The 27,845-nt window shown below is 43.9% G+C and overlaps 2 protein-coding genes across 2 annotated transcripts; both read left to right on the top strand.

Moving 5' to 3' along the window:
• The first annotated feature begins 2,295 nt into the window (after window positions 1-2,295).
• Window positions 2,296-8,518, top strand: sh3bgrl3 (SH3 domain binding glutamate-rich protein like 3). The gene is made up of 3 exons (XM_017686561.2): window positions 2,296-2,428; window positions 6,068-6,235; window positions 6,777-8,518. The coding sequence occupies exons 1-3, from the start codon at window positions 2,384-2,386 to the stop codon at window positions 6,840-6,842; spliced, it is 279 nt and encodes a 92-aa protein (XP_017542050.1). The 5' UTR covers window positions 2,296-2,383; the 3' UTR covers window positions 6,843-8,518.
• Window positions 8,519-13,434: 4,916 nt separating this feature from the next.
• Window positions 13,435-27,551, top strand: trnau1apa (tRNA selenocysteine 1 associated protein 1a). The gene is made up of 9 exons (XM_017686562.2): window positions 13,435-13,594; window positions 13,699-13,796; window positions 14,066-14,165; window positions 15,441-15,490; window positions 15,721-15,852; window positions 20,530-20,649; window positions 21,531-21,708; window positions 22,863-22,896; window positions 27,137-27,551. Exons 1-9 carry the CDS (start codon window positions 13,571-13,573, stop codon window positions 27,319-27,321), a joined length of 921 nt encoding a protein of 306 aa, XP_017542051.1. The 5' UTR covers window positions 13,435-13,570; the 3' UTR covers window positions 27,322-27,551.
• The last annotated feature ends 294 nt before the right edge of the window (window positions 27,552-27,845 follow it).

The raw sequence follows: 27,845 nt of genomic DNA, 5'->3' as shown, positions 1-27,845 counted from the left end.
ATTATTGTAATGCCCTGCTGTCTGGACGTCCCAGCAAAAGCCTTAACAAGCTTCAGCTAGTCCAGAACGCTGCAGCCAGAGTCCTCACAAGAACTAGGAAGTTTGACCATATTAGTCCAGTTTTATCAGCCCTGCACTGGCTACCAGTTAAACTTCACATTGATTATAAAATCCTATTACTGACCTATAAAGCTCTAAACAGACTCGCCCCTCAGTACCTGAGTGACCTTCTCTCCCACTATGAACCATCACGCCTACTTAGATCACAAGGTGCTGCTCACTACTGGTACCTAGAACTAATAAAGCTCCATCAGGGGGCGGAGCTTCTCATACAGAGCCCCCCAGCTCTGGAATAACCTTCCTGCTAATGTTCGGGAATCAGACACAGCCCCAGTCTTTACGTCTAGGCTAAAAACTTATTTGTACAGTCAAGCATTTGGTGACTAGTCTTCCCTGTCAGGTCTAGACCTGCTGGAGTCTCTGCTGCTCTGTTTTACTGTAATCTGTGGTCAGCCACTCTTTACAGAACTGACTCTGTTTTTTCTTCTCCTTTCTCTGCCGAGCTGATCAGCTGCCCATCCTGTGCGCCTGATGCTGTTGCCTCTACTGCCTTGATTGGTGCCGCTGCTCACCAGCCTTCTGGACCGGTTTGACCACCACTGAGCTTCTTGCTGTACAGCGCTGTGCAGTCCTCACCCTCAGATCTTCTCTTTCTTTTCCCACTTTACTATAAAACTTCATACTAATAATGATTGCTATCCGTTGTCGACCGTAGGAGGACGGGTTCCCCTTCTGAGTCTTGGTTCCTCTCAAGGTTTCTTCCTCTTTTAGGGAGTTTTTCCTTGCCACCGTCGCCGCTGGCGACGCTCATGGGGGCTCGGACCCGGATTTTCTTTCTTCTTTTCTCTTCTCTCTGTAATACTGATTGTTCTGTAAAGCTGCTTTGTGACAACACCTGTTGTAAAAAGCGCTATATAAATAAATTTTGCTTGCTTGCTCATTCACACAGCAGGCCAGGCTGAACCTCAGAGAGAAGGGGCGGGGCTAGACTGCTGTAGGCCGAGTAGGCAGATTCGTGCGAGTTGTTACATTACATTACATTACATTACATTTAGCAGACGCTTTTTGTCTGCAGAGCGGACGGTTTGAGGCTTTAACGGTGTTTAACGCCCAAAGCTTCCATTCCTAATGAAAGTGAGTTTTCGGTGCTATGAGCCCTTTAAAATGTTTGAGCCGAGCTCAGTGGGAGCTGCAGCCGTTAAAGCTCTTCCTGCTTCTGCTGATCTCGCAGATAAAGCAGACGCGCCTGTTGAGGCAGATAAGAACGGTTCTCTGCATCGTTAGCCTGTAATCTACATGTTCTAGTTTAAAAGGCTGCTGGCTCAACGTTCCTAGTACAGTTCTAAAAAAGAACCATCAACTGCTTTAGAACCTTTTGTCATGTGGAGGTTCTTTCTAAAGTAGTTTTCACATCTCAGTTACAAAAATATACTTTCGCTGGTTCTTCAGGGAACCAGGAGCACTTCTTCTCTGACAGAGCTGCTGACATCTCAGACAGTGACTGTGTAGTGACTGTAACTGTAACTGTGTAGTCATTGTAACTGTGTAGTGGCTGTAACTGTAACTGTGTAGTGGCTGTAACTGTAACTGTGTAGTGACTAACTGTAACTGTGTAGTGGCTGTAACTGTAACTGTGTAGTCACTGTAACTCTGTAGTCATTGTAACTGTGTAGTGGCTGTAACTGTAACTGTGTAGTCATTGTAACTGTGTAGTGGCTGTAACTGTAACTGTGTAGTGGCTGTAACTGTGTAGTCACTGTAACTGTGTAGTGGCTGTAACTGTAACTGTGTAGTCATTGTAACTGTGTAGTGGCTGTAACTGTAACTGTGTAGTGGCTGTGACTGTGTAGTCATTGTAACTGTGTAGTGGCTGTAACTGTGTAGTCACTGTAACTGTGTAGTCACTGTAACTCTGTAGTCATTGTAACTGTGTAGTGGCTGTAACTGTAACTGTGTAGTCACTGTAACTGTGTAGTCACTGTAACTCTGTAGTCATTGTAACTGTGTAGTGGCTGTAACTGTAACTGTGTAGTCACTGTAACTGTGTAGTCACTGTAACTGTGTAGTTGCTGTAACTGTAACTGTGTAGTCACTGTAACTATATAAATAAATGTTTCTATTAATCACATTATCTTTGTTCCATTAAAGCACACATACGTCAGAGCTGGCTAAAATGCAGGGTATGGGCCCTTTAATGTTCTGTGTCTGAAAATGCTCGCCTGTCTCTTTAAGCGCATCAGCGAATAGCGGGTGAGCGATGGCGGGCAGAGCCTGTAGATCCGAGCTCTGAGCGCATTCACCCTCACAAAGACTCGCAGCGAACATGGGCGTCAGGCTGTACTACACCACCGTCACCGCGTCGAGAGAGGTGAGCACGGTCACTTCGACGTCCGCAGAGCTGCGGAGAGAGAGGGTCACTCTACACACGGGGCTTAGAGGAGACACACCCAGACACACACACTCTCTCTCTCTCTACACACACACACACACACACACACTCTCTCTCTCTCTCTCTCTCTCTCTCTCTCTCTCTCTCTACACACACACACACACACTCTCTCTCTCTCTCTCTCTCTCTCTCTACACACACACACACTCTCTCTCTCTACACACACACACACACACACACTCTCTCTCTCTCTACACACACACACACTCACTCACTCTCTCTCTCTCTCTCTCTCTCTCTCTCTCTCTCTCTCTCTCTCTCTCTCTCTCTCTCTCGCGCAGTCGGCCGGGCTGCACCCACCGCGGCGCTGCTGACCTGCAGATTCACGCAGTCGCGCGTATTTAACATATTTACGGTATTTAATGAGGGGCGCGCGCAGGAAGTGCAGACTCCTCCGTGTTAAGAACGGAAGTCGTGGCCCTCCGTTCACGAGATGATCGAGGGCTAAAGTCGCTGTCATAGTTTCACAAACGCTCATAAACGCTGTCTGACCCGTGTGCGCGCGGAGGTTGGCAGTGGTTTGTCTGTGAAAGAGGCGGAAGTGGCTTCTTTGTCGAATTCGCCGTTCCACCTTAAATGGTGCAGCAGTTACATTCTGGCGCCAGGCGGAATTTAAGGTGGAACGGGAAATTCGAAAAAGATGTGAACATCGTGAGACGACATGAAATTAGTCCTGATGAGTTAAACGCTTCTCCAGAAAGTGTGAGGCTAAAGCTGGACTGAGGTTCGGCCCGAGGTGTGGTCACTGGGCTGTCCTTCAACTTCCTCTGCTGCTCTGACAGCGTGTCCCTGTCAGTCAGCTCGGCTTGTAAAGCAGAACTGGAGGACATCCTGGTTTACAGGCTGTGAGGTGACTCACTGCTCTGTGGTCACTGAGTGGGCAGAGAGGGTGTGTCCAGTCTGTAAAGCCTGTGTGTAGCTGCTGTGTGTGGTGTTGTGTGCAGTGATGAACTTTATATGATAAAGAGCTGAACTGTTTCTGTAGGTCGAGACGATCAACCTGGGGGCCAAACAGGAAGAGTAAGGACATATCTGGAATGTTGATGATGGAAAACAGTGGAAAATCTGGAATAATGAGTTTTCTTTGGGGACTATTTTGCCGCACAGCGCCCTGCATGTCTCCCTCCACCATGAATGGAGTTGAAGTTCTCTAAACTCTCATAAAACAGCGTCTCAGTCATCAGGCAGTGAATTCAGAACCAGTTCATGTAGGAACTTTCTGTGAGGAGCTTTTAGAGGGACGTCTGGTTCCCATCACCACCACTGTGAGGAGCTTTTAGAGGGACGTCTGGTTCCTATCACCACCACTGTGAGGAGCTTTTAGAGGGACGTCTGGTTCCTATCACCACCACTGTGAAAGGTTCTGACTTGGTCAGTTTAACTAGAACAGAGCGATTCACACCAAACCGTTCAGAACCGCTCTGATTACATCCCAGCCAGTTAATTATGCACAGATTTGGGAAAATGGGTGGAGTTCCCCTTTAAAGGACGGGTTATTCTTTTTTCTGCTGCAGATGTCGTCCGTCAGCGGAGGTGCGTTTTGGAGTCCAGGTTTTGTGAGCGTGGAGTTCCGAGAGAGTCATGAAATATTTTATCCCTAACAAAAGGTGGTGCTGTGAAAAAGATTTAGCACCCCTGATTCGATACTCTCTGCTGATTCCGTTTATAAACGTCATGTTTGCGTGTCTCAGCGAGTCACACTGCCTCCTAAAGCACGTATATAAACCCACATTAACGAGCTGCGAGGTTTCTGAGAGCTGCTTTCAGAAGGTGTTTAGAGAAATGATTTGATTTGGGTGACTATTGGCTTCCAGTGTTTGTTAGCTACAAGTACTGGCCTCGTAGCTCCAGCGCTAAAAGTGGGAAAATTGTGTAAATAGTTTTTTGTACTGAGCTCTTCAACAACACTGAACACTGTTTCATTACAAACAGACTGTAATTAATATTTAACTGGACTGAAATGAAACAAACATTTAAATTTAGCTCTACTGGTGGTTTTTGTCTTTTCTTATTAAACTTATCAACCAGACCTCCATCTGTTGTGACATCACAACCACAACTCACTGGCAGCTTGGCTCGCTGAATTCAGGGTTCAGTCCGAAAATCGTCCAGCTCTACTGTGAGTCTGGTGTGACTGTGGTCTGGGGCTGTTTTAGGCTCAGATCTGACGGGTCAACATAAGATTTTATACTAATTCATATTACAGCAGCAAATCTGATCTTAACTGAGGAATTTTATCTTACAGCATCTTATCTAAACTTAGGAGGCAGTCGTGGGCTGGAGGTCAGGGAACCAGCCCTGTGACCGGAAGGTTGCCGGTTCGATCCCCTTGGCTGACAGTCCATGACTGAGGTGTCCTAGAGCAAGACACCTAATCCCAACTGCTCCCCAGGCCCCGTGGATAGGGCTGCCCACCACTCCGGGCAAGTGTGCTCACTGCCCCCTAGTGTTTGTGTTCGCTAGTGTGCATGTATTTGGGTGTTTCACCGCACGGAGGGGTTAAATGCTGAGGTCTAACTTTACAGTGTGCAAGCACAGAGACTAATGGTTGTAAATTCTAAAAAAAAAAAAAAAATCTAAATCTTAATCTACACAATTGTCATGTCTGTTTCCTGGCAACCGACCATAAACACACAGCTGAAACTTAAACACGTCATCAAAATAATGTTAAAATGTAAAAAAGGCCAAACAGAGCTAAAGAGTGATGAACTGTAAGTAGTGAATGCTGTGAGAGCGCTCCCTGCCGTTACTCAAAGCGCCCCCTGCAGTTTATCAGAGTTGCCGCTCCCCAGTTTCAGTCTCCATTTCCCAACAGCTTTAGCCGAGTGCGCTAATGTTCCTCCTCCTAATTAAAAGACACGTTCAGCTCCGCCTCCTCATTATTCACCTCCATCACTGTAAAACTCCATCATCTACTTTAACACAGGAAGGTGATCAGAGGGGCGGTGGAGTTCGAGTCGGCAGCGTCTGAGATGTTTAAAACGCAGAGTTAGAAGAGAAAAACATCTCCCAGTGAAAGCCGCGTTTTACAGTAGGAATAAATGGAGCTCATTATGCTGGTAGTGAACTACGCTGCCTGACTCAGCCGCCTCAGAACCAGAGAAACGGGCCTTAAACAGGAGTCAGGACCCTGCTGGGGTTCATCCTAAAGTCAGGACCCTGCTGGGGTTCATCCTAAAGTCAGGACCCTGCTGGGGTTCATCCTAAAGTCAGGACCCTGCTGGGGTTCATCCTAAAGTCAGGACCCTGCTGGGGTTCATCCTAAAGTTAGGACAGGATTTAGGAGGTTTAGTCCAGTCAGGATGTTTGTGTGGTGCTGTTTTCTGATCTGGAGTTAATGATGAGGTCATGAAGGGAGGAGCTGATATTCTGGAATAGATACTGAACTGAATTCAGTCGTCATGGAGACTAAACATCAGATTTCAGAGTGAGGAGGTTTCTGTAATACAGGCACTGGTTCTGAAGTGATTATTGCAGGTTCTAATGGTCGGGTTCTGTGTTGATATTAAAGTTGTGGTGGTCTCTGATGGTGGTCTGTCATGCTGCTCTGGATTTCAGGTGAAGTCTCAGCAGGCTGAAGTGATGCGGATCCTGGAGAGTAAAAGCATCCAGTATGAGCTCATTGACATTTCGGCGGACGGAGCTCTCCGCGATGAGATGAGGACCAAATCCGGAAACCCCACCGCGGTTCCGCCGCAGATTTTCAACGAAGATCAGTACTGTGGGGTAAGAAGGGGCGCGTTTATTTATGAGTATTCAGAAAAATGAATAAATGTATTCTTTCACTGCTGGAACTACAAACAAACAGCGTTCTAGATTCAGTTAGATTAGACACCGACTCGCTGACTCGGAACAGATCAGGAAGACAGATCAGCGATTTTCTCCTTCACTGCTCCGCTGAACACAGGAGGGTCAGGTGGTCAGAGTTCTGACGGGTCGTTTGTTCTGATTCTGTAACGCTCCGACTCTCACAGTCACTGTTTTTCTTTGTGTCTGTTTCTGATTAATGTTTATAGAAGTGTGTAAAACAGGCCAGTCACAGCAAACGGTCAGGATTATATTATTAACACTCCTAATTGATGAGAATTCATTCACTTTATTAATACTGACTCCAGTGTTTAATGTTATTGATATGGATCAGCGCTGCAGCTCTGCCATCACTTACTGAAACAGTAACAGTAGAGCTTTTTATTGTTTTGTTGTTGTTGGGCTGTTTGATGTTCTCTATGCAGAACCTCATGATCGCTGTGTTTCTGTTCTTTAACAGAACTATGTGATGTTCTCCGAGGCAGTGGAGGAGGACACCGTGGAGAAGTTTCTGAAGCTCGCATGAAAAGCACACCTGGTACCATTCAATAACAGCCCCCCATTCCCCCACCGCCCCCACCCCAAAAACACCCTGAAAGGAACATCTGCCCGCTGGCGGTGCCCACCTGCCCCTCATGCCACGTTAACATGCCAAATACCCCCTCACCTCTAACCTGAAAGCGCAGCCCGCTGTTCTGCTGACCCGCTCCGCTCCGCTGGATCCATCTCCATCTCTTCATCGTGTTCAGTGAATCTGCTGCTCTGATCTGTGATGCTGGAGCGAGCAGAGCTCCTGATCTGTGCTCGGCGAATCTGGACTGAACCTCCTTACTCTTTACGTTAATCTGCGCTCATCTTAACTTCCTGTGGACCAAAAAAGAGAAATGATCTTAAAAACATAATCGAGTCGCATTTTTTCTGCTTTCGCTTGATTTACATTGTGATTAATGTAGAAGTGATTATTGATTATTGATTATTGATAACTGCACTCGCATCAATTTAATGCCAATACATTAAAATTCCGACTGTTTATTGGAGCTGTGTGGAGCATAAACTCATTTCAGCGCAAAACATTCCGTCGTCTTAAACGGTGCCAATAAATTTAAATTTACACTGTCCTGGTTTCTGAGGTTTAGGACGATTTTCCAGAAAAAGCGCCAAAACGGCTGATAATGCGGAGCGAAAATCAGACAGCAGAAATGAACGGTGCAGGGCTCTGGAGGTTTGGAGGTTTGGAGCTGATCTGTCTGCTTGTCGTTTAACTCTGTTTGTCCTGTCGGTTTTGATTTGCTCTGATTGTTCTGCTCTGCGTCGTCTCACAGTGGATTTTCATCTCATTGGGTTCTGTTAATGCACTGATGAACCTGGTATTAACTCTGTTCGTTTCTAGAACCACTGACAAGTTCAGTCGCTCTTAGAACCTCCACATCTCAGCTTTACCTAGAACTCTCCACACAGCACAGCCGGACACTATGCAGCATCACTCTGCTGAGCAGGCGTTTGTTTTGGGAATGATGAGACCTGATATATGGAATCTGTTCTGTCTGGTATTTTGTCTGCTTCTTAAAGGGGAATTCCACCAAATTTTCAAAGTCTGACTGCAAAACAGAGCGTTTCACATCGATCCACTCTTTACATCTTTACATCTTAACCGCTTAATTCTGCAGAAATGTAGAAAAATCAGTGGAGTTTCTTGTCACTGTTTATGGCACGTAATCGTCCCTCATCATCCTCATCTTCACCCTGATTACAGCAGCGCTTCTCACTCTGAGGAACTTTGTTAAAGAGCTATTTAATCTCTGTGCTGTAAAGATCTTAATCAGACGCTCTTATGTCGAAGTGCAGAACTTTGGCTCTGCAGGGGATCCTGATTGAGAAGCGCTGAAAAACAGCTGCCTGATTAATAATCGCTGCTGAGTCGGTCTCAGACAGGCGATCATTAGGGTGGCAGTGTTGAGACATGAGATCAGAACTAACTGTGTATCGACTCTGATTCCCCGATCGGTTTAATCGGTTTAGTTGTTAATGTTTGATTGATTGTGTGTTTAGTGAATGTCGCTGTGCTCCGTACTGCTCGGCTTTTCGGACCAATCGCCCCTCTTTGGCCAAAGCAGGAAAAACTAGGGAAAGAAACAGTGTTGTCTTCCGAGAAGATGATGACATGGTGAAAATGGATCAATAAAAAGAAAAGAAAATGTTGAAGACGCGTCTAGTGTTTTTCTTTACTGACACATGAAGGAAGACGATGCTCTCGTGTATTTAAAGTGTGATTATTAACCGATTCATTAATGGGATCCAGAGATAGAGTCTGATCTGTCACATTAAATCAAATGTAGAGTCATTAAAGGGCGAGATCAGAGAAAACTGAACTTTCTTTATGTAAGACTTAGTTTCACTCTGGAGGACACACAGTCCACACTCAGCCTGGATCAGTCTTAAAGACACAGTAACAAAACGGCCTTTTAAACATAACACAAAAAAATGCAGCATATGGGCTCTTTAAAGCATTCCAGACATTAGGCTGAGGATTCTCAGGATTTGAGTCCTGACTGTGGAGCTCGGACTGAAAACCCCCGCGTTCACAGTGCAGTGTTCTCTGTGGTGAATGTGTCGTCTCTGTGTTGTATTTGATTTATTAGAGATGTTTTTAATTAACAGCTCAGTGAGAGTTTCAGTCTGAATCTGACAGGATAAACTGACCAGTGCCAGTTTAATATTAATAACTGTGTTCACTCGGTGTCAGAGCTCATGGGTCGATTTGGGTTCTTCCAGCTTCATAGAGCTCAGTGAGGGGGCAGGGCCGCTTACTGGATACAGGTTGGACCAGAGTTAGAGATCGCTGTACTTGATGCTTCGGTTTCACAGTAGTGGTTTTCAACCACTCCAGCCGGCACTTAGCATTGCACACAGTAATCTTAGGCTTGCGTACATCTACTCGGCCATGGAAACCCATTTCGTGAAGCTCCTGACGCTCAGTTTCTGAGCTGATGTTGCTTCCAGAGGCAGTTTGGAGCTCTGTAGTGAGAGATGCAGCAGAAGTTGGACGCTTGGTGACTTCGCTTTGTGAGTTGTGGGGTTTACAGATTGTGACTGAGCTGTTTTTGCACCTGGATCAGTGCTCTCCAACTGTGGTCCTGGAGTCTCATCCTGAGGCCCTGATTGGCTGGATCAGATGTTTTAGATTTCAGTAAGGGGGTGGGGCAGCTTATTGGATCCAGGCTGGAATTCAAATCAAATAAAATTTATTTGTAGTACTTTTTACAACGGATGTTGTCACAAAGCAGCTTCACAGAATTCCAGAAAAGACAAAGTTTTAACAAGAATGTAAAAAAAAAAAGTAAAACCCCCTGGTGGGCAAGCCAGGGGGCAACAGTGGCAAGGATAAACTCCCTCAGAACTGAGGAAGAAACCTTAGGAGGAAACCGGCTCACCAGGAGGGACCCGTCCTCCTCTGGTCAGACTACCTACAGAGTGAATATATTACTAATATTAATAGCAGTAATATTGGTATTAGGAATAACTGGGAGTCTATGAGAACATCAGTGTAGGGTGGGCAGCTAGTCCAAGGCAGGTGGTGGTAGCTGGGGTGTGGGCAGCTGGTCTGAAGTGGGTAGCGGGAGAGCTCGACAGTCAGTCGTCCATCAGTGTCCGGCCGGACAGGTGGGCAGTCATATATTCGGAAAGAAAGCAGAGAGATGGAATTAGTTGGAATTGCCTTTATCTAGGGGGGAACATTAGCTACCAAAAGCTAAACTGAACAGTTTCTGGAAGATCATTCCAGAGTTTGGGGGCTTTATAAGAAAAAGCTCTTCCCCCAGCTGCAGCCTTAGGAATTCTGGGAACTATTAATAAGCAAGCGCTCTGGGATCTGAGTGGTCGTGATGGCTCATAATGAGAAATAAGGTCTTGCAGGTACTCGGGAGCGAGACCATGTAGGGCTTTATACGTCAATAAAATGATTTTATAATCAATACGGAATTTAACAGGCAGCCGATGAAGTGATGATAGAGCTGGACTGATATGATCAGATGTTCTAGTTTTAGTGAGGACCCTGGCTGCGGCGTTTTGGACTAGTTGGAGTTTGTTTAAATTCCTGCTCGTACATCCTGACAGTAGCGCGTTACAGTAGTCTAGCCTGGAAGTAATAAAGGCGTGTACTAGTGTTTCTGCATCACGCAGGGACAGGGCATTTCTGATCTTGGCGATGTTGTGAAGATGTAGAAAAGCTGTCCTAGTGATGCCGCCTGTGTGTTGATCGAATGATAAATCTGAATCTATTATAACGCCGAGATTTTTTGCTGCTAGTCCAGGTGCGGCTGGAAAGTCGGCGAGATTTAAGATTAAATCTGGTAATTTACTTCTTGCTAATTTTGGACCCAGAAGGAGAACCTCTGTTTTGTTACTGTTTAATAGGAAGTTGCGTGACATCCAGCCTTTCACGTCTTTTACACAGTCCTCCATATTCTTTAACCTGTGTTGGTCATCAGGTTTGGCTGATCTGTACAGTTGAGTATCGTCTGCGTAACAGTGAAAGTTTACGCCATGGTTACTTATAACTGTGCCTAACGGTAACATGTATAGTGTAAATAGTAATGGTCCTAATATAGAGCCCTGCGGAACTCCAAATCTCACTTTTGAATAATTGGAAGATAAATTGTTTACCCTAACGAACTGATAACGTTCTGATAGGTAAGATCTGAACCATGATAGGGCCGTCCCTGTGACTCCAACCATGTTTTCTAACCTTTCTAGGAGAATATTGTGGTCTATTGTATCGAAAGCCACACTGAGGTCAAGTAGCACTAAGAGAGATATGTAGCCTTGATCAGAGGCAAGAAGAAGATCATTAGTTATCTTATCTAGAGCGTCTCAGTGCTGTGGTGTGGCCTGAATCCAGATTGGAATTTTTCATATATATGGTTCTTGTGTAGATATGAACTAAGTTGTTGGGCCACAGCTTTTTCTAAGATCTTTGATATAAACGGTAAGTTAGAAACAGGCCTGTAATTAGACAAAACGGTGACATCAAGATTTGGTTTCTTGATCAGAGGTTTGATAACTGCTAGTTTAAAAGCTTTGGGTACATGGCCCAGACTAAGGGACGAGTTTACTATAGTTGAGATTGGGTTTATAATGACTGGCAGGACTTCTTTGAGTGATTTTGATGGAATTGCATCGAGTGTGCAGGTTGTGTAATTTGCAGAAGAGATCATCTTCTCTAGCTCCAGCTGTGGGAGGGGGTGAAAGGTTTCCAGGCTCTTTTCTACAGCTGTGTTTTGTTCTATATCAGCCACGTCAATTGACGGCCAAGCTGGATTTGAATTTGATACTGTGGGTTGAATTTGTCGTCTAATATTATCAATTTTATTATTAAAGTCCATAAAAACTTCACTGGTGAGAGTTGCTGGAATTTCTGGTTCAGTACCTGCCTGATTTTGTGTGATTTGGGAAATCTCATTAAACAGAACTCTAGGATTATACTTATTATTCTCGATCAGCGAGGCCAGATATGCTGAGCGAGCTTCAGTGAGAGCATTTCAGTGACAGACACAGCAAACCTTCTTGCCACAGCTCACATTGATGTGCCATCCTGGATGAGCTGCACTACCTGAGCCACTTGTGTGGGTTGTAGAGTCCGTCTCCTGCTACCACGAGTGTGAAAGACCACCAACATTCAAAAGTGACCAAAACATCAGCCAGAAAGCAGAAAGGTACTGAGAAGTGGTCTGTGGTCCCACCTGCAGAACCACTCCTTTATTGAGTGAGTCTTGCTAATCGCCAGTAATTTTCACCTGTTGTCTGTTCCATTTGCACAACAGCTGTGAAACTGATTGTCAATTTGACAGAATGACGGTTACTGAGTGCAAAGATGCTGTAAGTCATAACGCCTGTTTACTGTGCACGCCTTTTCCTTCAGTGTGGTCGCAAAAGCTCTTTTAACCATCAACCCTAGAAGATCAGTGGCGATAAACTGAATCCCTTTTTCTTAAAACCTGCAACCCCAATCATTTCAGAGCCTGTTGCTCATATTTTTAATCTCTCAATTTTATCAGGTAGAGTCTCTAGTGTCTGGAAAATAGCCAGTGTAACCCCATTGCATGAAGATGGAGACATACCGGATCTAAACAGTTACAGGCTAATCTTAAAGCTGTCAGTAATGATCAACTGCAGTCGTTTCTCCCGGGAAACTTTTGAGCACAGTTGTCTGGTTTCAGGAAAAAACATAACACCATTACAGCTGCTGTGCTGGTTATAGATGATCTTACTACAGTTGTTTTCAATCTATATGAATGAAACTGTATCTACAGTGAAAGAATGTACAGTGCGTCTTTAAGCTGATTAGTGTTATACTGTACTGTAAACCCAGCGAGGGTAGCCAATGAAAATCTGAAGTGCTCTTTTAACTCCAAGTCGCACTCCAAAGCCACAAATGAGTCCTAAATGCAGACAAAACTAAGTTAATGTTTTCCAGACCGGCTCATATTGAAAATAACATTTTAAATGTTTCGACTTTACATGGATCCATTACTGAAAGACTAAATGAGTGTAAATACTTTGGCATCTAGTTTGATGAGAAACTCAGTTACCTTACAAACGAACTGAGGCAGGAGCTCGGATTCTTTTATAGACACTAATCCTGTTTCCCGGTGATTCGCAGGAAAACCACAGTGGAGGCAACTTTCCTGTGTGCTCTCGATTTCAGTGATGTGCTCTCTGACCGCTCTGGATCCTCTTCATCCCTCTGCTGTGATCACTGTATATGACAGCGGTCAGTCTCTGTCTGTAAGGAGGGAAACACACGGTCACTGTCTACAAGGCTTTATTCGGGCAGATGCCAGACGGTATAAGTGTGACCGCCAGGCGGCGCCGAGTCTGCAGTGAAGAGTCTGAGTGACGGTATAAGTGTGACCGCCAGGCGGCGCCGAGTCTGCAGTGAAGAGTCTGAGTGACGGTATAAGTGTGACCGCCAGGCGGCGCCGAGTCTGCAGTGAAGAGTCTGAGTGACGGTATAAGTGTGACCGCCAGGCGGCGCCGAGTCTGCAGTGAAGAGTCTGAGTGACGGTATAAGTGTGACCGCCAGTTGGCGCCGAGTCTGCAGTGAAGAGTCTGAGTGACGGTATAAGTGTGACCGCCAGGCGGCGCTGTGTGTAGCGCAGAGCGCAGAGCGGCGCCGAGTAACAGTCAGCTTTAAAATGCCGCCGCTGAAACCCGCAGGTCAGACAGCCGTGCGGACTTTTCCCGGCGCGGTTCGAGATGAGCAGCCTTTGGATGGGAAATGTGAGTCGGGTTCTCCTCCGTTGGGCGTTCAGAGGGAAAACTGCGGGGATTTTAGAGCGGGACTTCCGAGTCTGACATGTTGTTGTTTATCCGCTCGTTTCCAGCTTGAGGCGTCCATGGATGAGGCTTTTATCCGCCGCGCCTTTGCTGCTTTGGGAGAAACGGTGACGAGAGTGAGATTAATCCGCGATAAACTCAGCGGGTGAGACTTTAAACAGAGGTGGGCTGATTTTATTCAGACCTGCTGATCAGCTGAGCTGGACCTCAAACCGAACTTCTAGCTTCGAACTGGACTTTTCAGCTCCACCTTAAATGGTGCAGCAGTTTCGTTGCGATGCTTGAAAAACCAGAATGTAAGAGCCGTACCATTTAAGGTGGAACGGAAAATGCCAAATGGGAAGCTGGCGATTCGGAGGCCCAGGTGACGTCACAGGGCGCAGGTGTGTGAGGTGATGCAGGTTCTCTCTGCAGGGATCCGGCTGGTTACTGCTTTGTGGAGTTTGCTGATGAAGCCACAGCTGAGCGCTGTCTGCGCAGAGTGAACGGGAAACCTTTACCTGGAGCTGCTCCGGTGAGCTGACCACACACACTACCCAGCACTGAGCACACACTACGACTAGCACTGACCCCGCATTAACCAGTACAGACCCCATACTGTAACCAGCACTGACTGCCAACCAGCACTGACCACACACTATAACCTGCACTGACCATTAATAACCTGCACTGACTATTAACCAGCTCTGACCACACACTATAACCTGTGCTGACCATTAACCAGCACTGACCACACAATATAACATGTGCTGACCATTAACCAGCACTGACCACACAATATAACCTGTGCTGACTATTAACAAGCACTGACCACACAATATAACCTGTGCTGACCATTAACCAGCACTGACCACACACTATAACCTGCACTGACCATTAATAACCTGCACTGACTGTTAACTAGCTCTGACCACACACTATAACCTGTGCTGACCATTAACCAGCACTGACCACACAATATAACCTGTGCTGATCATTAACCAGCACTGACCACACACTATAACCTGCGCTGACCATTAACCAGCACTGACCACACACTATAACCTGCGCTGACCATTAACCAGCACTGACCACACACTATAACCTGCACTGACCATTAACCAATACACTGACCACACACTATAACCTGCACTGACCATTAACCAATACACTGACCACACACTATAACCTGCACTGACCATTAACCAACACTGACCACACACTATAACCTGCACTGACCATTAACCAACACTGATCCCACATTATAACCTGCACTGACCATTAACCAACACTGACCACACACTATAACCTGCACTGACCATTAACCAACACTGATCCCACATTATAACCTGCACTGACCATTAACCAACACTGACCACACACTATAACCTGCACTGACCATTAACCAACACTGATCCCACATTATAACCTGCACTGACCATTAACCAACACTGACCACACACTTTAACCTGCAGTGACTACATCTTAACCTGCTCTAACCACACACTAAAGAACGAGGGGTCCAGGCTTTCCTTTTAGGGGCTAAAGGACGTTTGTGATGGTCTGATCGGTAAAATAAAGACCAGATCTTCCAGCGTTGAGATGATCGAGTTCAAATGAAGCTTTAGATCAAATTTTTTAATCGTTTATTGTATTTTCTTACGGTATTTCTTTAAAAATAAAGTTTCAGTTTAATCACTTATTAAAGGTTGGGGTAACTTTCAATTGGGCGGAATCAAACGTTCTCACGGGTCCTGATCTAGAACCCAGATGTGTTTCTTTTGATTGCCTTTATTTTTTATCTTTACAGCCGAAAAGGTTCAAACTGAATCGAGCCACGTTCAGCAGACAGGAGAGCAGGTGAGGGGCTTGCAGTCTATCTTAGAAATATGCCAGGTTCTTCGTGCTGCCACAGAACCATTTTAGGTTCTGTAAAGTAGTGATAACTATATGATAATTACTTGAGTCCCTTTGGGATTGAGCAGAGTTGTAGACCATCTGAGATCCCTGAGGACCAGTTTGAGAACCTCCTCTTCTGAAAGTGGTTAGTTTTTTTAAGAGCAGTGCTGATTTCTTGTTCTCTGCTTCAGTCCCACTTTCTCACTCTTCGTGTCGGATCTCTCTCCGGATGTGGACGACGGAATGCTGTACGAGTTCTTCTGTATCCACTTTCCTTCGTGCTGCTCCGGGAAAATAGTGCTGGACAGTAACAGCGACTCAAAGTGAGGCTGGAAAACAAACACAGTTCACTAGCCATTCAGACCATGCAGAATTAATAATAATAATAATAATAATAATAATAATAATAATATTATTATTATTATACAGGGCTGTCATGATCACAAGCTGACAAGTGATTGTAATATAAATACTAACGACACACACAACGATGTGTAGAGTTTAGCTAATAAACAAACTCAGCGCTGCCCATTAAACTTGTTAGAGCTCCTTAGTTTGAAGTTAGAATTGTTTTGTTTTCCTGTCTCTAAACACATTTACTGCTTTATTTGATCTACATTTATTTTTCTCAACACGATTCAAACCTTTCACACTGTGCTTGTTGCGTAAATACGGCTGTGAGAAATGATTACAGATTGAATAACTGACGGGCAGTTGTGCAGTGTTTACAGTGGTACAGCATTTAAAGCGGTAGTGTTTACAGAGGTACAGTGTTTAAAGTGGTAGTGTTTACAGTGGTACAGCGTTTAAAGCGGTAGTGTTTACAGAGGTACAGCGTTTAAAGCGGTAGTGTTTACAGGGGTACAGTGTTTACAGGGGTACAGTGTTTACAGGGGTACAGTGTTTACAGTGTGTGTTTACAGAGGTACAGTGTTTAATGCGGTAGTGTTTACAGAGGTACAGCGTTTAATGCGGTAGTGTTTACAGAGGTACAGCGTTTAATGCAGTAGTGTTTACAGTGGTACAGCGTTTAAAGCGTTAGTGTTTACAGAGGTACAGCGTTTAAAGCGGTAGTGTTTACAGTGGTACAGCGTTTAAAGCGGTAGTGTTTACAGTGGTACAGCATTTAAAGCGGTAGTGTTTACAGAGGTACAGCGTTTAAAGCGGTAGTGTTTACAGGGGTGCAGTGTTTACAGGGGTACAGTGTTTACAGGGGTACAGTGTTTACAGTGTGTGTTTACAGAGGTACAGCGTTTAATGCGGTAGTGTTTACAGTGGTACAGCGTTTAAATCGGTAGTGTTTACAGAGGTGTAGTGTTTACAGTGGTACAGCATTTAAAGCGGTAGTGTTTACAGAGGTACAACGTTTAAAGCGGTAGTGTTTACAGTGGTACAGCGTTTAAAGGGGTAGTGTTTACAGAGGTACAGCGTTTACAGGGGTACAGCGTTTACAGGGGTACAGCGTTTACAGGGGTACAGTGTTTACAGGGGTACAGTGTTTACAGTGTGTGTTTACAGAGGTACAGCATTTAAAGGGCTAGTGTTTACAGAGGTACAGCGTTTAATGCGGTAGTGTTTACAGTGGTACAGCGTTTAAAGCGGTAGTGTTTACAGAGGTACAGTGTTTACAGGGGTACAGCGTTTAAAGCGGTAGTGTTTACAGAGGTACAGCGTTTAAAGCGGTAGTGTTTACAGAGGTACAACGTTTAAAGCGGTAGTGTTTACAGAGGTACAGCGTTTACAGGGGTACAGTGTTTACAGGGGTACAGTGTTCACAGGGGTACAGTGTTTACAGTGTGTGTTTACAGAGGTACAGCGTTTAAAGCGGTAGTGTTTACAGTGGTACAGCGTTTAAAGCGGTAGTGTTTACAGAGGTACAGTGTTTACAGGGGTACAGTGTTTACAGAGGTACAACGTTTAAAGCGGTAGTGTTTACAGTGGTACAGCGTTTAAAGGGGTAGTGTTTACAGGGGTACAGCGTTTACAGGGGTACAGCGTTTACAGAGGTACAGCGTTTAAAGGGCTAGTGTTTACAGAGGTACAGCGTTTAATGCGGTAGTGTTTACAGTGGTACAGCGTTTAAAGCGTTAGTGTTTACAGAGGTACAGTGTTTAAAGGGGTAGTGTTTACAGTGTGTGTTTACAGTGGTACAGCGTTTAAAGCGGTAGTGTTTACAGAGGTACAGCGTTTAAAGCGGTAGTGTTTACAGGGGTACAGTGTTTAGAGGGGTACAGTGTTTACAGTGTGTGTTTACAGAGGTACAGTGTTTAATGCGGTAGTGTTTACAGAGGTACAGCGTTTAATGCGGTAGTGTTTACAGTGGTACAGCGTTTAAAGCGTTAGTGTTTACAGAGGTACAGTGTTTAAAGGGGTAGTGTTTACAGTGTGTGTTTACAGTGGTACAGCGTTTAAAGCGTTAGTGTTTACAGAGGTACAGCGTTTAAAGCGGTAGTGTTTACAGAGGTACAGCGTTTAAAGCGGTAGTGTTTACAGGGGTACAGTGTTTACAGGGGTACAGTGTTTACAGGGGTACAGTGTTTACAGTGTGTGTTTACAGAGGTACAGCGTTTAATGCGGTAGTGTTTACAGTGGTACAGCGTTTAAATCGGTAGTGTTTACAGAGGTGTAGTGTTTACAGTGGTACAGCATTTAAAGCGGTAGTGTTTACAGAGGTACAACGTTTAAAGCGGTAGTGTTTACAGTGGTACAGCGTTTAAAGGGGTAGTGTTTACAGGGGTACAGTGTTTACAGGGGTACAGTGTTTACAGAGGTACAGCGTTTAAAGGGCTAGTGTTTACAGAGTTACAGCGTTTAATGCGGTAGTGTTTACAGTGGTACAGCGTTTAAAGCGGTAGTGTTTACAGAGGTACAGTGTTTACAAGGGTACAGCATTTAAAACGGTAGTGTTTACAGAGGTACAGCGTTTAAAGCGGTGGTGTATACAGGGGTACAGTGTTTACAGGGGTACAGTGTTTACAGGGGTACAGTGTTTACAGTGTGTGTTTACAGAGGTACAGCATTTAAAGGGCTAGTGTTTACAGAGGTACAGCGTTTAATGCGGTAGTGTTTACAGTGGTACAGCGTTTAAAGCGGTAGTGTTTACAGAGGTACAGTGTTTAAAGGGGTAGTGTTTACAGTGTGTGTTTACAGTGGTACAGCGTTTAAAGCGTTAGTGTTTACAGAGGTACAGCGTTTAAAGCGGTAGTGTTTACAGTGGTACAGCGTTTAAAGCGGTAGTGTTTACAGAGGTACAGCGTTTACAGGGGTACAGTGTTTACAGGGGTACAGTGTTTACAGGGGTACAGTGTTTACAGTGTGTGTTTACAGAGGTACAGCGTTTAATGCGGTAGTGTTTACAGTGGTACAGCGTTTAAATCGGTAGTGTTTACAGAGGTGTAGTGTTTACAGTGGTACAGCATTTAAAGCGGTAGTGTTTACAGAGGTACAACGTTTAAAGCGGTAGTGTTTACAGTGGTACAGCGTTTAAAGGGGTAGTGTTTACAGGGGTACAGTGTTTACAGGGGTACAGTGTTTACAGAGGTACAGCGTTTAAAGGGCTAGTGTTTACAGAGTTACAGCGTTTAATGCGGTAGTGTTTACAGTGGTACAGCGTTTAAAGCGGTAGTGTTTACAGAGGTACAGTGTTTACAAGGGTACAGCATTTAAAACGGTAGTGTTTACAGAGGTACAGCGTTTAAAGCGGTGGTGTATACAGGGGTACAGTGTTTACAGGGGTACAGTGTTTACAGGGGTACAGTGTTTACAGTGTGTGTTTACAGAGGTACAGCATTTAAAGGGCTAGTGTTTACAGAGGTACAGCGTTTAATGCGGTAGTGTTTACAGTGGTACAGCGTTTAAAGCGGTAGTGTTTACAGAGGTACAGTGTTTACAGGGGTACAGCGTTTAAAGCGGTAGTGTTTACAGAGGTACAGCGTTTAAAGCGGTAGTGTTTACAGTGGTACAGCGTTTAAAGGGGTAGTGTTTACAGGGGTACAGCGTTTAAAGCGGTAGTGTTTACAGTGGTACAGCGTTTACAGGGGTACAGCGTTTACAGGGGTACAGCGTTTACAGGGGTACAGCGTTTACAGTGTGTGTTTACAGAGGTACAGCGTTTAATGCGGTAGTGTTTACAGTGGTACAGCGTTTAAAGCGTTAGTGTTTACAGAGGTACAGCGTTTAAAGGGGTAGTGTTTACAGTGTGTGTTTACAGTGGTACAGCGTTTAAAGCGGTAGTGTTTACAGTGGTACAGCGTTTAAAGCGGTAGTGTTTACAGAGGTACAGTGTTTACAGGGGTACAGTGTTTACAGAGGTACAACGTTTAAAGCGGTAGTGTTTACAGTGGTACAGCGTTTAAAGGGGTAGTGTTTACAGGGGTACAGTGTGTTTACAGGGGTACAGTGTGTTTACAGAGGTACAGTGTTTACAGAGGTACAGTGTTTACAGGGGTACAGTGTTTACAGTGTGTTTACAGAGATACAGTGTTTAAAGCGGTAGTGTTTACAGAGGTACAGTGTTTAAAGCGGTAGTGTTTACAGGGGTACAGTGTTTAGTGTGTGTTTACAGAGCTACAGCGTTTATTGCTGTAGTGTTTACAGTGGTACAGCGTTTAATGCGGTAGTGTTCACAGTGGTACAGCATTTAAAGCGGTAGTGTTTACAGAGGTACAGCGTTTAATGCGGTAGTGTTTACAGAGGTACAGCGTTTAATGCGGTAGTGTTTACAGAGGTACAGCGTTTAAAGCGGTAGTGTTTACAGAGGTACAGCGTTTAAAGCGGTAGTGTTTACAGAGGTACAGCGTTTAAAGCGGTAGTGTTTACAGAGGTACAGCGTTTAAAGCGGTAGTGTTTACAGAGGTACAGCGTTTAAAGCGGTAGTGTTTACAGAGGTACAGCGTTTAAAGCGGTAGTGTTTACAGAGGTACAGCGTTTAATGCGGTAGTGTTTACAGAGGTACAGCGTTTGTGGTCTCTGCATCACTGTTTGTTGTCTTTTGGGTTTAGATGCTGTGGTTTTGTGAGCTTCACCTCTCAGAGAGATCAGAGAAGAGCCCTGTCAGAGTTTCAGGGCGCTATCGGACTCGGGAAGAAGCCGCTACGCCTCCATTTGGCCACCAGCAAACCGTGAGTTCACCTCATAGCTGAACTGATCGATGCTGTTGCTGCAGCAGAACCGTTTCACTACTCTGCCCTCGTACCTTCATCTCTGACTCTCCAGCTCAGCCTCAGTCTAGAACTGCGTCTGTTCTGTTCTGAATACAGTCTGAAGGTCAGAGCACACAAACACAAATAGAACCGTTTTGGTTGGTTTGGTTCTATGTCTGTATGTGATTGTTGGGGGAATCTAGAACATTCTATTCTCATTCACACTGATCCATTTGGTTTTAAGATTAAGTGACCCTTATTAGTCCCACAATGGGGAAATTTCACCTCCGCATTTAACCCATCCTTGAAGTGAAACACCACACACACACACACACACACACACACACACACACACACACACACACACACTAGGGGGCAGTGAGCACACTTGTCCGGAGTGGTGGGCAGCCCAATCCACAGTGCCAGGGGAACCAGTTGGGGGTTAGGTGTCTTGCTCAAGGACACCTCAGTCATGTGCTGTCAGCTTTGGGGATCGAACCGGTGACCTTCCGGTCACGAGGCTGGTTCCCTGACCTCCAGCCCATGACTGCCCCAAGACTGTTAATCGGTTCTTTTTCATAATGTTCTAAGGAACCCTGCAGACATCAGCGTGCTGGTGTTTGTTTGATGGGAGCAGGATTTCTCAGTTAGGCAGATAACTTAAACCCAGTGTTGAGGATGTTCCTCAGATCTAGTCTTATCAGATGGTCTTGGCTTTGGGTTTAAATTATCTGGCTGAGCTGGGAAATCCTGCTCTGTGGAATCCACCTGCTCTTTAAACTGCCTCTACAGTGAGCTGCTCTCATTTTAATACTGCTTACCAAACAGAACACTTGTCTAAAGCGCTGTGTTCTCACCAGGAGTAAGAGAGAGCACACAGAGGATCAGACTCAGTTCTATAATACAGAGAACTACGCCGAGAACCAGTGCTATCTATACCAGTTCTACATCCAACAATACTCCAACTATTACTCTGGTTATTATCACAGCACAGTGGACTACGATCCCTACACACACTGCTATTGGGATGCAGTACAGGTACGTTATTACTCTACTACTGTACTGAACTATTGTATTTTATTACTCTTACTCTACTCTATTAATTTACTACTATACTTTGTTACTGTACTTTGTTGCTCTACTACCGTATTCTAGTACTATTCCCTTTTAATATACCACTGTACTCTTAATTTACAACCCCAATTCCAGTGAAGTTGGGACGTTGTGTAAAACATAAATAAAAACAGAATACGATGATTTGCAAATCCTTTTCAACCGATATTCAACTGAATTCACTACAAAGATGAGATATTTAATGTTCAAACGGATAAACTTTATTGTTTTTTGCAAATATTCACTCATTTTGAATTTGATGCCTGCAACACGTTCCAGAGAAGTTGGGACAGGGGCGTGTTTCCCACTGAGTTACATCACCTTTCCTTTAACACTCAATAAGCGTTTGGGAACTGAGGACACTGATATTATGGACTGTAGATGATGAAATCCCTAAATTCCTTGCAGTTGCACATTGAGAAACGTTGTTCTTAAACTGTTGGACTATTTGCTCACGCAGTTGTTCACAAAGTGGTGAACCTCGCCCGTCCTTGCTTGTGAGCGACTGAGCCTTTCAGGGATGCTCCCTTTATACCCAATCATGACACTCACCTGTTTCCAATTAACCTGTTCACCTGTGGAATGTTCCAAACAGGTGTTTTTGAGCATTCCTCAACTTTCCCAGTCTTTTGTTGCCCGTGTCCCAACTTCTTTGGAATGTGTTGCAGGCATCAAATTCTAAATGAGTGAATAAAAACAATAAAGTTTATCTGTTTGAACATTAAATATCTTGTCTTTGTAGTGGATTCAGTTGAATATGGGGTGAAAAGGATTTGCAAATCATCGTATTCTGTTTTTGTTTGACAGAACGTCTCAACTTCATTGGAACTTCATTAGGGTTGTACTACTGTACTCTGCATAATCCAACTGTGCTGTACGATTGTATTTTATTACTGTACTTGACTGCTTTTTTTTAATTTGGTGTTTTTGTTTTTTTTTTTTTTGTTTTTTTTAAATGTCATCCCATCTACAGTCCAGTTAACTTTTTCTTATTGTATGTTAATAAACTTTATTAGTTTTAGCCTGAATGATGAGTGTTCCTGATTCTCAGAATGTAACTAATCAATAATCCTAAACAGAGCTGTGAGGAGGTGCAGGATGCTGATTTGGAGTGTAAGTGCTCTTTTTCTCATTTTAAACATCCCTGTTCAGCTTTTCCGCTCCACTTTAATTAGTGCAGCAGTTACATTCTGGCTCCTCAGTTTCTGCTGCACCATCTTAAAATAATACCAGTTTTCATTACACTTGACTTTGGAGTCTCTCTTCTATGGATTTTTTGAGACATCAGTCTGCGCTGAGCTCATTTACAGGAAAAGTCCAGAGTTTAAAAACTCATTTTACAGTTTTGAGAGAGATTCATGTTTTGTGCTTCTGACGCAAGTTAAACATCAGAATTGTCCTCCTGCAGGGGCTCAAAACTGCCTCCAGTCTTATACAGCCAGGAGAATAGCACTTCAATGTCATGTCCTCGTGTGGAGGCCCATTTCTGCCCCGTCAAGGGGAAAATCGGGGAAAAATTTCTGTTTCTGGCAGCAGATTGTAAATTTTTCACTTCAGCAGTGGGATTAGTTTAATCAGAGGTCAGTAATGTAAACTGTGTGTGGTTTGAGCAGAGGTGTGGACTTAAGTCATATAACTTGGACTAGAGTCTCGCGTCACAAATTTGATGACTTCAGACTCGACTCGAGAAAATTGAGGAAGGCTTGGGACTCTACTTTGACTTGAACACCACTGACTGGGACTCTGACTCAGACTTGAGCATCAAAAAAGTCATCAAAGTGGAAGAAACGTGGAGAGTCTGGCTGTTTTTCATACGATTGGAGTCATTTTGAAAAAGAGACACCGCGTCTCTGTTTGACTGATTAACAGTTACTGCAGGTTAAACATTCACCACGAGGCTGAAGTCGACTTATTGCCGGCTTCATATCAGAATTTGTTGTTCCACCTTAAATGGTGCAGCAGTGAGGTGAAAAGTCAAATAAGCAGCTGCTGGCGTAAAAGTCGACTTCAGCTTCGTAGTTTCAACGTCGTTTTACTGTCTTGTGTAAACTTTGTTCAGTTTTGGTTTCTCTTGTCACTTAAATTCAGTTCAAACTAGCGTCTGTTTTTAGTTTGTTGAGCTGGTTATTTTAATTCTTTATGCCCAAAGTTCAGAAAAATAATCAAAAATGATCTTCAAATATATATTTTTTATTATTAATTTAGTCGCACTTCTAAAATGATTTTATAAAGTTCTTCTCTTTGTGTGTACAGTATGTCTGTCATGTCTGTGTACCATTGATTTTGAATGTTGTTGGAAGGATAAAACGTAATAAATTAATATGCTGTCAGTACTGTTCCCGTTATTCATGACCTTAAGTCAGCTGAAGAATTCACTTGTCTAGGACTCAGAGATTAGGACTATCTTGGGACTCACTTGTACTCAGACCTTGTATCAAGACTCGACTGTTTTGGGACTTGATTCTGGACTTTAGACTTACTCATTACTCAGGACTTTAGTGGGAAGACTTGAGACTCATTACCTGCAACTTAGAAACGTGTTCCCTCCTCTGGATTTGAGTGGCCGATTCTTACGGGATAAAGAATCTCTGTAATTCCCCCAAATTACCGCAAACAGCCTCAACCAAGACATCATCATGTGGATGTTTGTCAACATTATGCGACAGGTTCCACAAATCCAAACAACAACAGCTGTCCATGCGGCTGACTGGCATATAGACTAGCATTAGGCTAGTAAAGCGGGTTTATTCCGCTCAGCAGATGCAGCCGAACGAGACGGAAAACTTGCTCCATTTGAAAGGAACTGTTTAAGGTGGAACTGGAAATCTCAATAAGAAGCGAATTCAGCCTCGTCTATTTTCTATCAGCTGGTTTTATTACATTACTGAAATGTCTGTTCAGTCTGCTGAGGAGCTCAGCGTTATGAGAATTATAGAAGCTAAAAGATTCAGAAAACTACATACACTGCAGACTAATATTAAGATTAAAAGCACAGATCCCATTTGTAATCCCTCAGATTACAGCACTTCTCCATGTAATACTAATCCTGCTCCAATAAGGCTTTAGTCGCGTGAAATTATAGAATAAATACTGACTTCCAAAATAAGTTCTTACCTTCTGCTGCCTGCTGAAATGAGGATCCACATTCTCAGGTTATTGCGTGAATTATGAGCCTTCTAATCGTTACTATAAAATTCTTGTTTACCTTTTATCTTTGGTAGCTGTATTTGGTAAGGCTGAGAGTTAAACTGCAGTGGAAGGAGATAAATAAACACCTTGCAGAGTTCAGATGAGGAGCAGATCATGTTTGTCACAAATTATGAACATTTTGGTTTCCCCAGAACCTCCTGATTAAGATTGATTGATTGATTGATTGATTGATTGATTGATTGATTTTTAATAAATGAATCTGCTAACGTGGATCAGTTTTTACCAATTGAGGCCACACACCTGACCTGCTCCACGGCCGGTTCAGTTTAGGATTTCAGATCATAACCAGCTCTTGGACCAATCAGAGACGAGCTTTTTACCAATCAGAAAAGATGGAGTTGGACCTTTTTTTTTTTTCTTCATGGCATTTAAGGTGTCAATTATGTGAAGAGCATCACTTTTTAGCAGAGGAAGAAAATCAGACTGCAGACAAATTTTAATCCTGAGTATCTAAACCTGGATTAATCTCAGTCTGAGTGTCTAAACCTGGATTAATCTCAGTCTGAGAGTCTAAACCTGGATTAATCTCAGATTTCAAGCCAAGTCAAAGTTTATTTATTTAATGCTTTTTACGACAGGTGTAAGCAAAAAGAGGAAGAAACACTGAGAGGAACCAAGACTCAAAAAAAAAAGCCCATCCTCCTCTGGACCACACCGGAGAGAAAACAGGACAGACAGACAGACAGACAGACAGACAGACAGACAGACAGACAGACAGACAGACAGACTATTCAGTCTAGGTACCAGTAGTGAGCAGCACCTTGTGATCTAAGTAGGCGTGATGGTTCATAGTGGGAGAGAAGGTCACTCAGGTACTGAGGGGCGAGTCCGTTTAGAGCTTTATAGGTCAGTAATAGGATTTTATAATCAATGTGAAATTTAACTGGTAACCAGTGCAGGGCTGATAAAACTGGGCTGATATGGTCAAACTTTCTGGTTCCTGTGAGACTCTGGCTGCAGCGTTCTGGACCAGCTGAAGCTTGTTGAGGCTTTTGCTGGGACGTCCAGACAGCAGGACATTACAGTGTCCAGCCTTGAAGTAATAAAAGCATGAACTAGCTTTTCTGCGTCCTGTAGAGATCACGCATTTCTTAATGTAGCGATATTGCAGAGATGCAAGACGGCTGTTCTAGGGATATTAGTTATATGTGCGTTGATGTGATGGACGCTGATCTGTCCAACACCAAGATTTTAATAGAGGAGCTCGATGCAGCTGAGAGATTAATTGTTGAGCTAGACAGTTTGTTTCTAGCTACTTTTGGACCAAGAAGCAGGACCTCTGTTTTATCAGAGTTAAGTAGGAAAAAGTTACTTGACATCCAGTCTTTTATGTCTTTTACACAGTCCTCAATCTTGCCAAGTTTAATTTTATCATCCGGTTCGTATATATATATATATATATACATTATATATAGTATATATTAGTCATCGGCATAGTAGTGGAAATGGTATTAGTGTTATCATATATAGTGTGAATAATATAGGTCCTAAAACAGAGCCTTGTGGAACACCATATGTTATTTTTGCGAGGAAAGATGATGAACCGTTTACATTAACGAACTGATAGCGGTCAGTGATGTAGGACCTGAACCAGGAAAGAGCTGTTCCTGTTACCCCTACTGGGTTTTCTAGTCTGTCTAGTAAGATGGCGTGGCCTATTGTATCAAATGCTGCACTAAGATCAAGAAGAACTAGCAGAGACTAGATCAGATAACAATAAGAGATTGTGTACAATTTTCAGGAGTGCTGTGTCTGTACTATGATGTGGCCTAAAACCAGATGGAAATTTTTCATGTATTTGATTTCTTTTCAAATAGGAACTTAATTGTTTTCCCACAAGTTTTTCAGTGAAATTTGTCACATGGCCATCACTTTATGCATAAATATGTCGTTTTTCCTGAAAAATAAACATTTCAGGTATCAACAAAGACTTCCTCCACTGAAGTTGAATGAAAAAACAGTTTTGATGACGTTTGTAAAATATTGCAAGTGTTCCGTTTCCACAGCCAACACTGAATTTGTTTTTGTTAAAATCTTTGGATTAAAATGTAGCTGCAGACTCCAAGTGTGATGCAGTGATACTCAGGGGAACATCTGCTCTTCTTCTCCTTCTTTATCTTCTTCCTCCCCCTCTTCCATGCAGATCCAAACATGGAGCTGGATGTTGTGGAGCTCAATAGGAGGTTCATGGAGAAGAGTGAGGAGCTTTACGACGCTCTGATTGGCTGTTACTGTCAGCCTCCGGAGTCGTGGGATGGGATCAGCTGTAGCGTAATGAGCTGTTTACCAGAGCCAGTTTACGAATACGGGGACACGGAGTGGCAGTGAACACTTTCTCTGGTTGTTGTTTTTTTTGTTGAAAATTTGTATTTCTTGGTTAGTCTGAATAAGAGCTGATACGATTGTCTTTATGAACCTGCAGTGTTTCAGCAGTTGTTTCTTCCTGAGATGGAGTTTCATTTGTACGTTATCTGTTTCCAGCTTTTCATGTACATACTATGTATACAGCAAATAACCTGTTTACAGTATTTACAATAAATGTAGTTTTGTTCTGCATAGTTGCGCTGTTTTATTCTTTGATTTGGGTGGCACAGTGGCGCCTCAGCAACAAGGGCCTGGGTTCAGTTCCCCGGCCGGGTGACCAGGTTCCTCTCTATGTGGAGTTTGCATGTTCTCCCTGTATCTGCGTCAGTTTCCTCCCCCAGTTCAAGGACATGCCCTGGAAATCGGCCCTCGTGTGAGTATGTGTGTGTCCAAATGTCTGCCCTGTGATGGACTGGTGGCCTGTCCAGGGTGTATCCTGTCTTCCGCCCAGTGAGCGCTGGGATCTGTGTGCGTCTGTGTGTGTCTTT

The sequence above is a fragment of the Pygocentrus nattereri genome, chromosome 1, assembly GCF_015220715.1.
Source record: "Pygocentrus nattereri isolate fPygNat1 chromosome 1, fPygNat1.pri, whole genome shotgun sequence".
In the NCBI taxonomy this organism is placed as follows: Eukaryota; Metazoa; Chordata; class Actinopteri; order Characiformes; family Serrasalmidae; genus Pygocentrus; species Pygocentrus nattereri.
The sequence above is the reverse complement of the archived record's forward strand: the minus strand, read 5'-3'. Positions and strand labels throughout refer to the sequence as shown.

Coding starts and splice junctions, on each gene's coding strand:
- sh3bgrl3 (XM_017686561.2), top strand. CDS start 2,384: ATGGGCGTCAGGCTGTACTACACCACCGTCACCGCGTCGAGAGAG. Junction 2,429..6,067: donor CCGTCACCGCGTCGAGAGAG/GTGAGCACGGTC, acceptor TCTGGATTTCAG/GTGAAGTCTCAGCAGGCTGA. Junction 6,236..6,776: donor ACGAAGATCAGTACTGTGGG/GTAAGAAGGGGC, acceptor GTTCTTTAACAG/AACTATGTGATGTTCTCCGA.
- trnau1apa (XM_017686562.2), top strand. CDS start 13,571: ATGAGCAGCCTTTGGATGGGAAAT. Junction 20,650..21,530: donor CATTTGGCCACCAGCAAACC/GTGAGTTCACCT, acceptor TGTTCTCACCAG/GAGTAAGAGAGAGCACACAG. Junction 22,897..27,136: donor GCAGGATGCTGATTTGGAGT/GTAAGTGCTCTT, acceptor TCTTCCATGCAG/ATCCAAACATGGAGCTGGAT.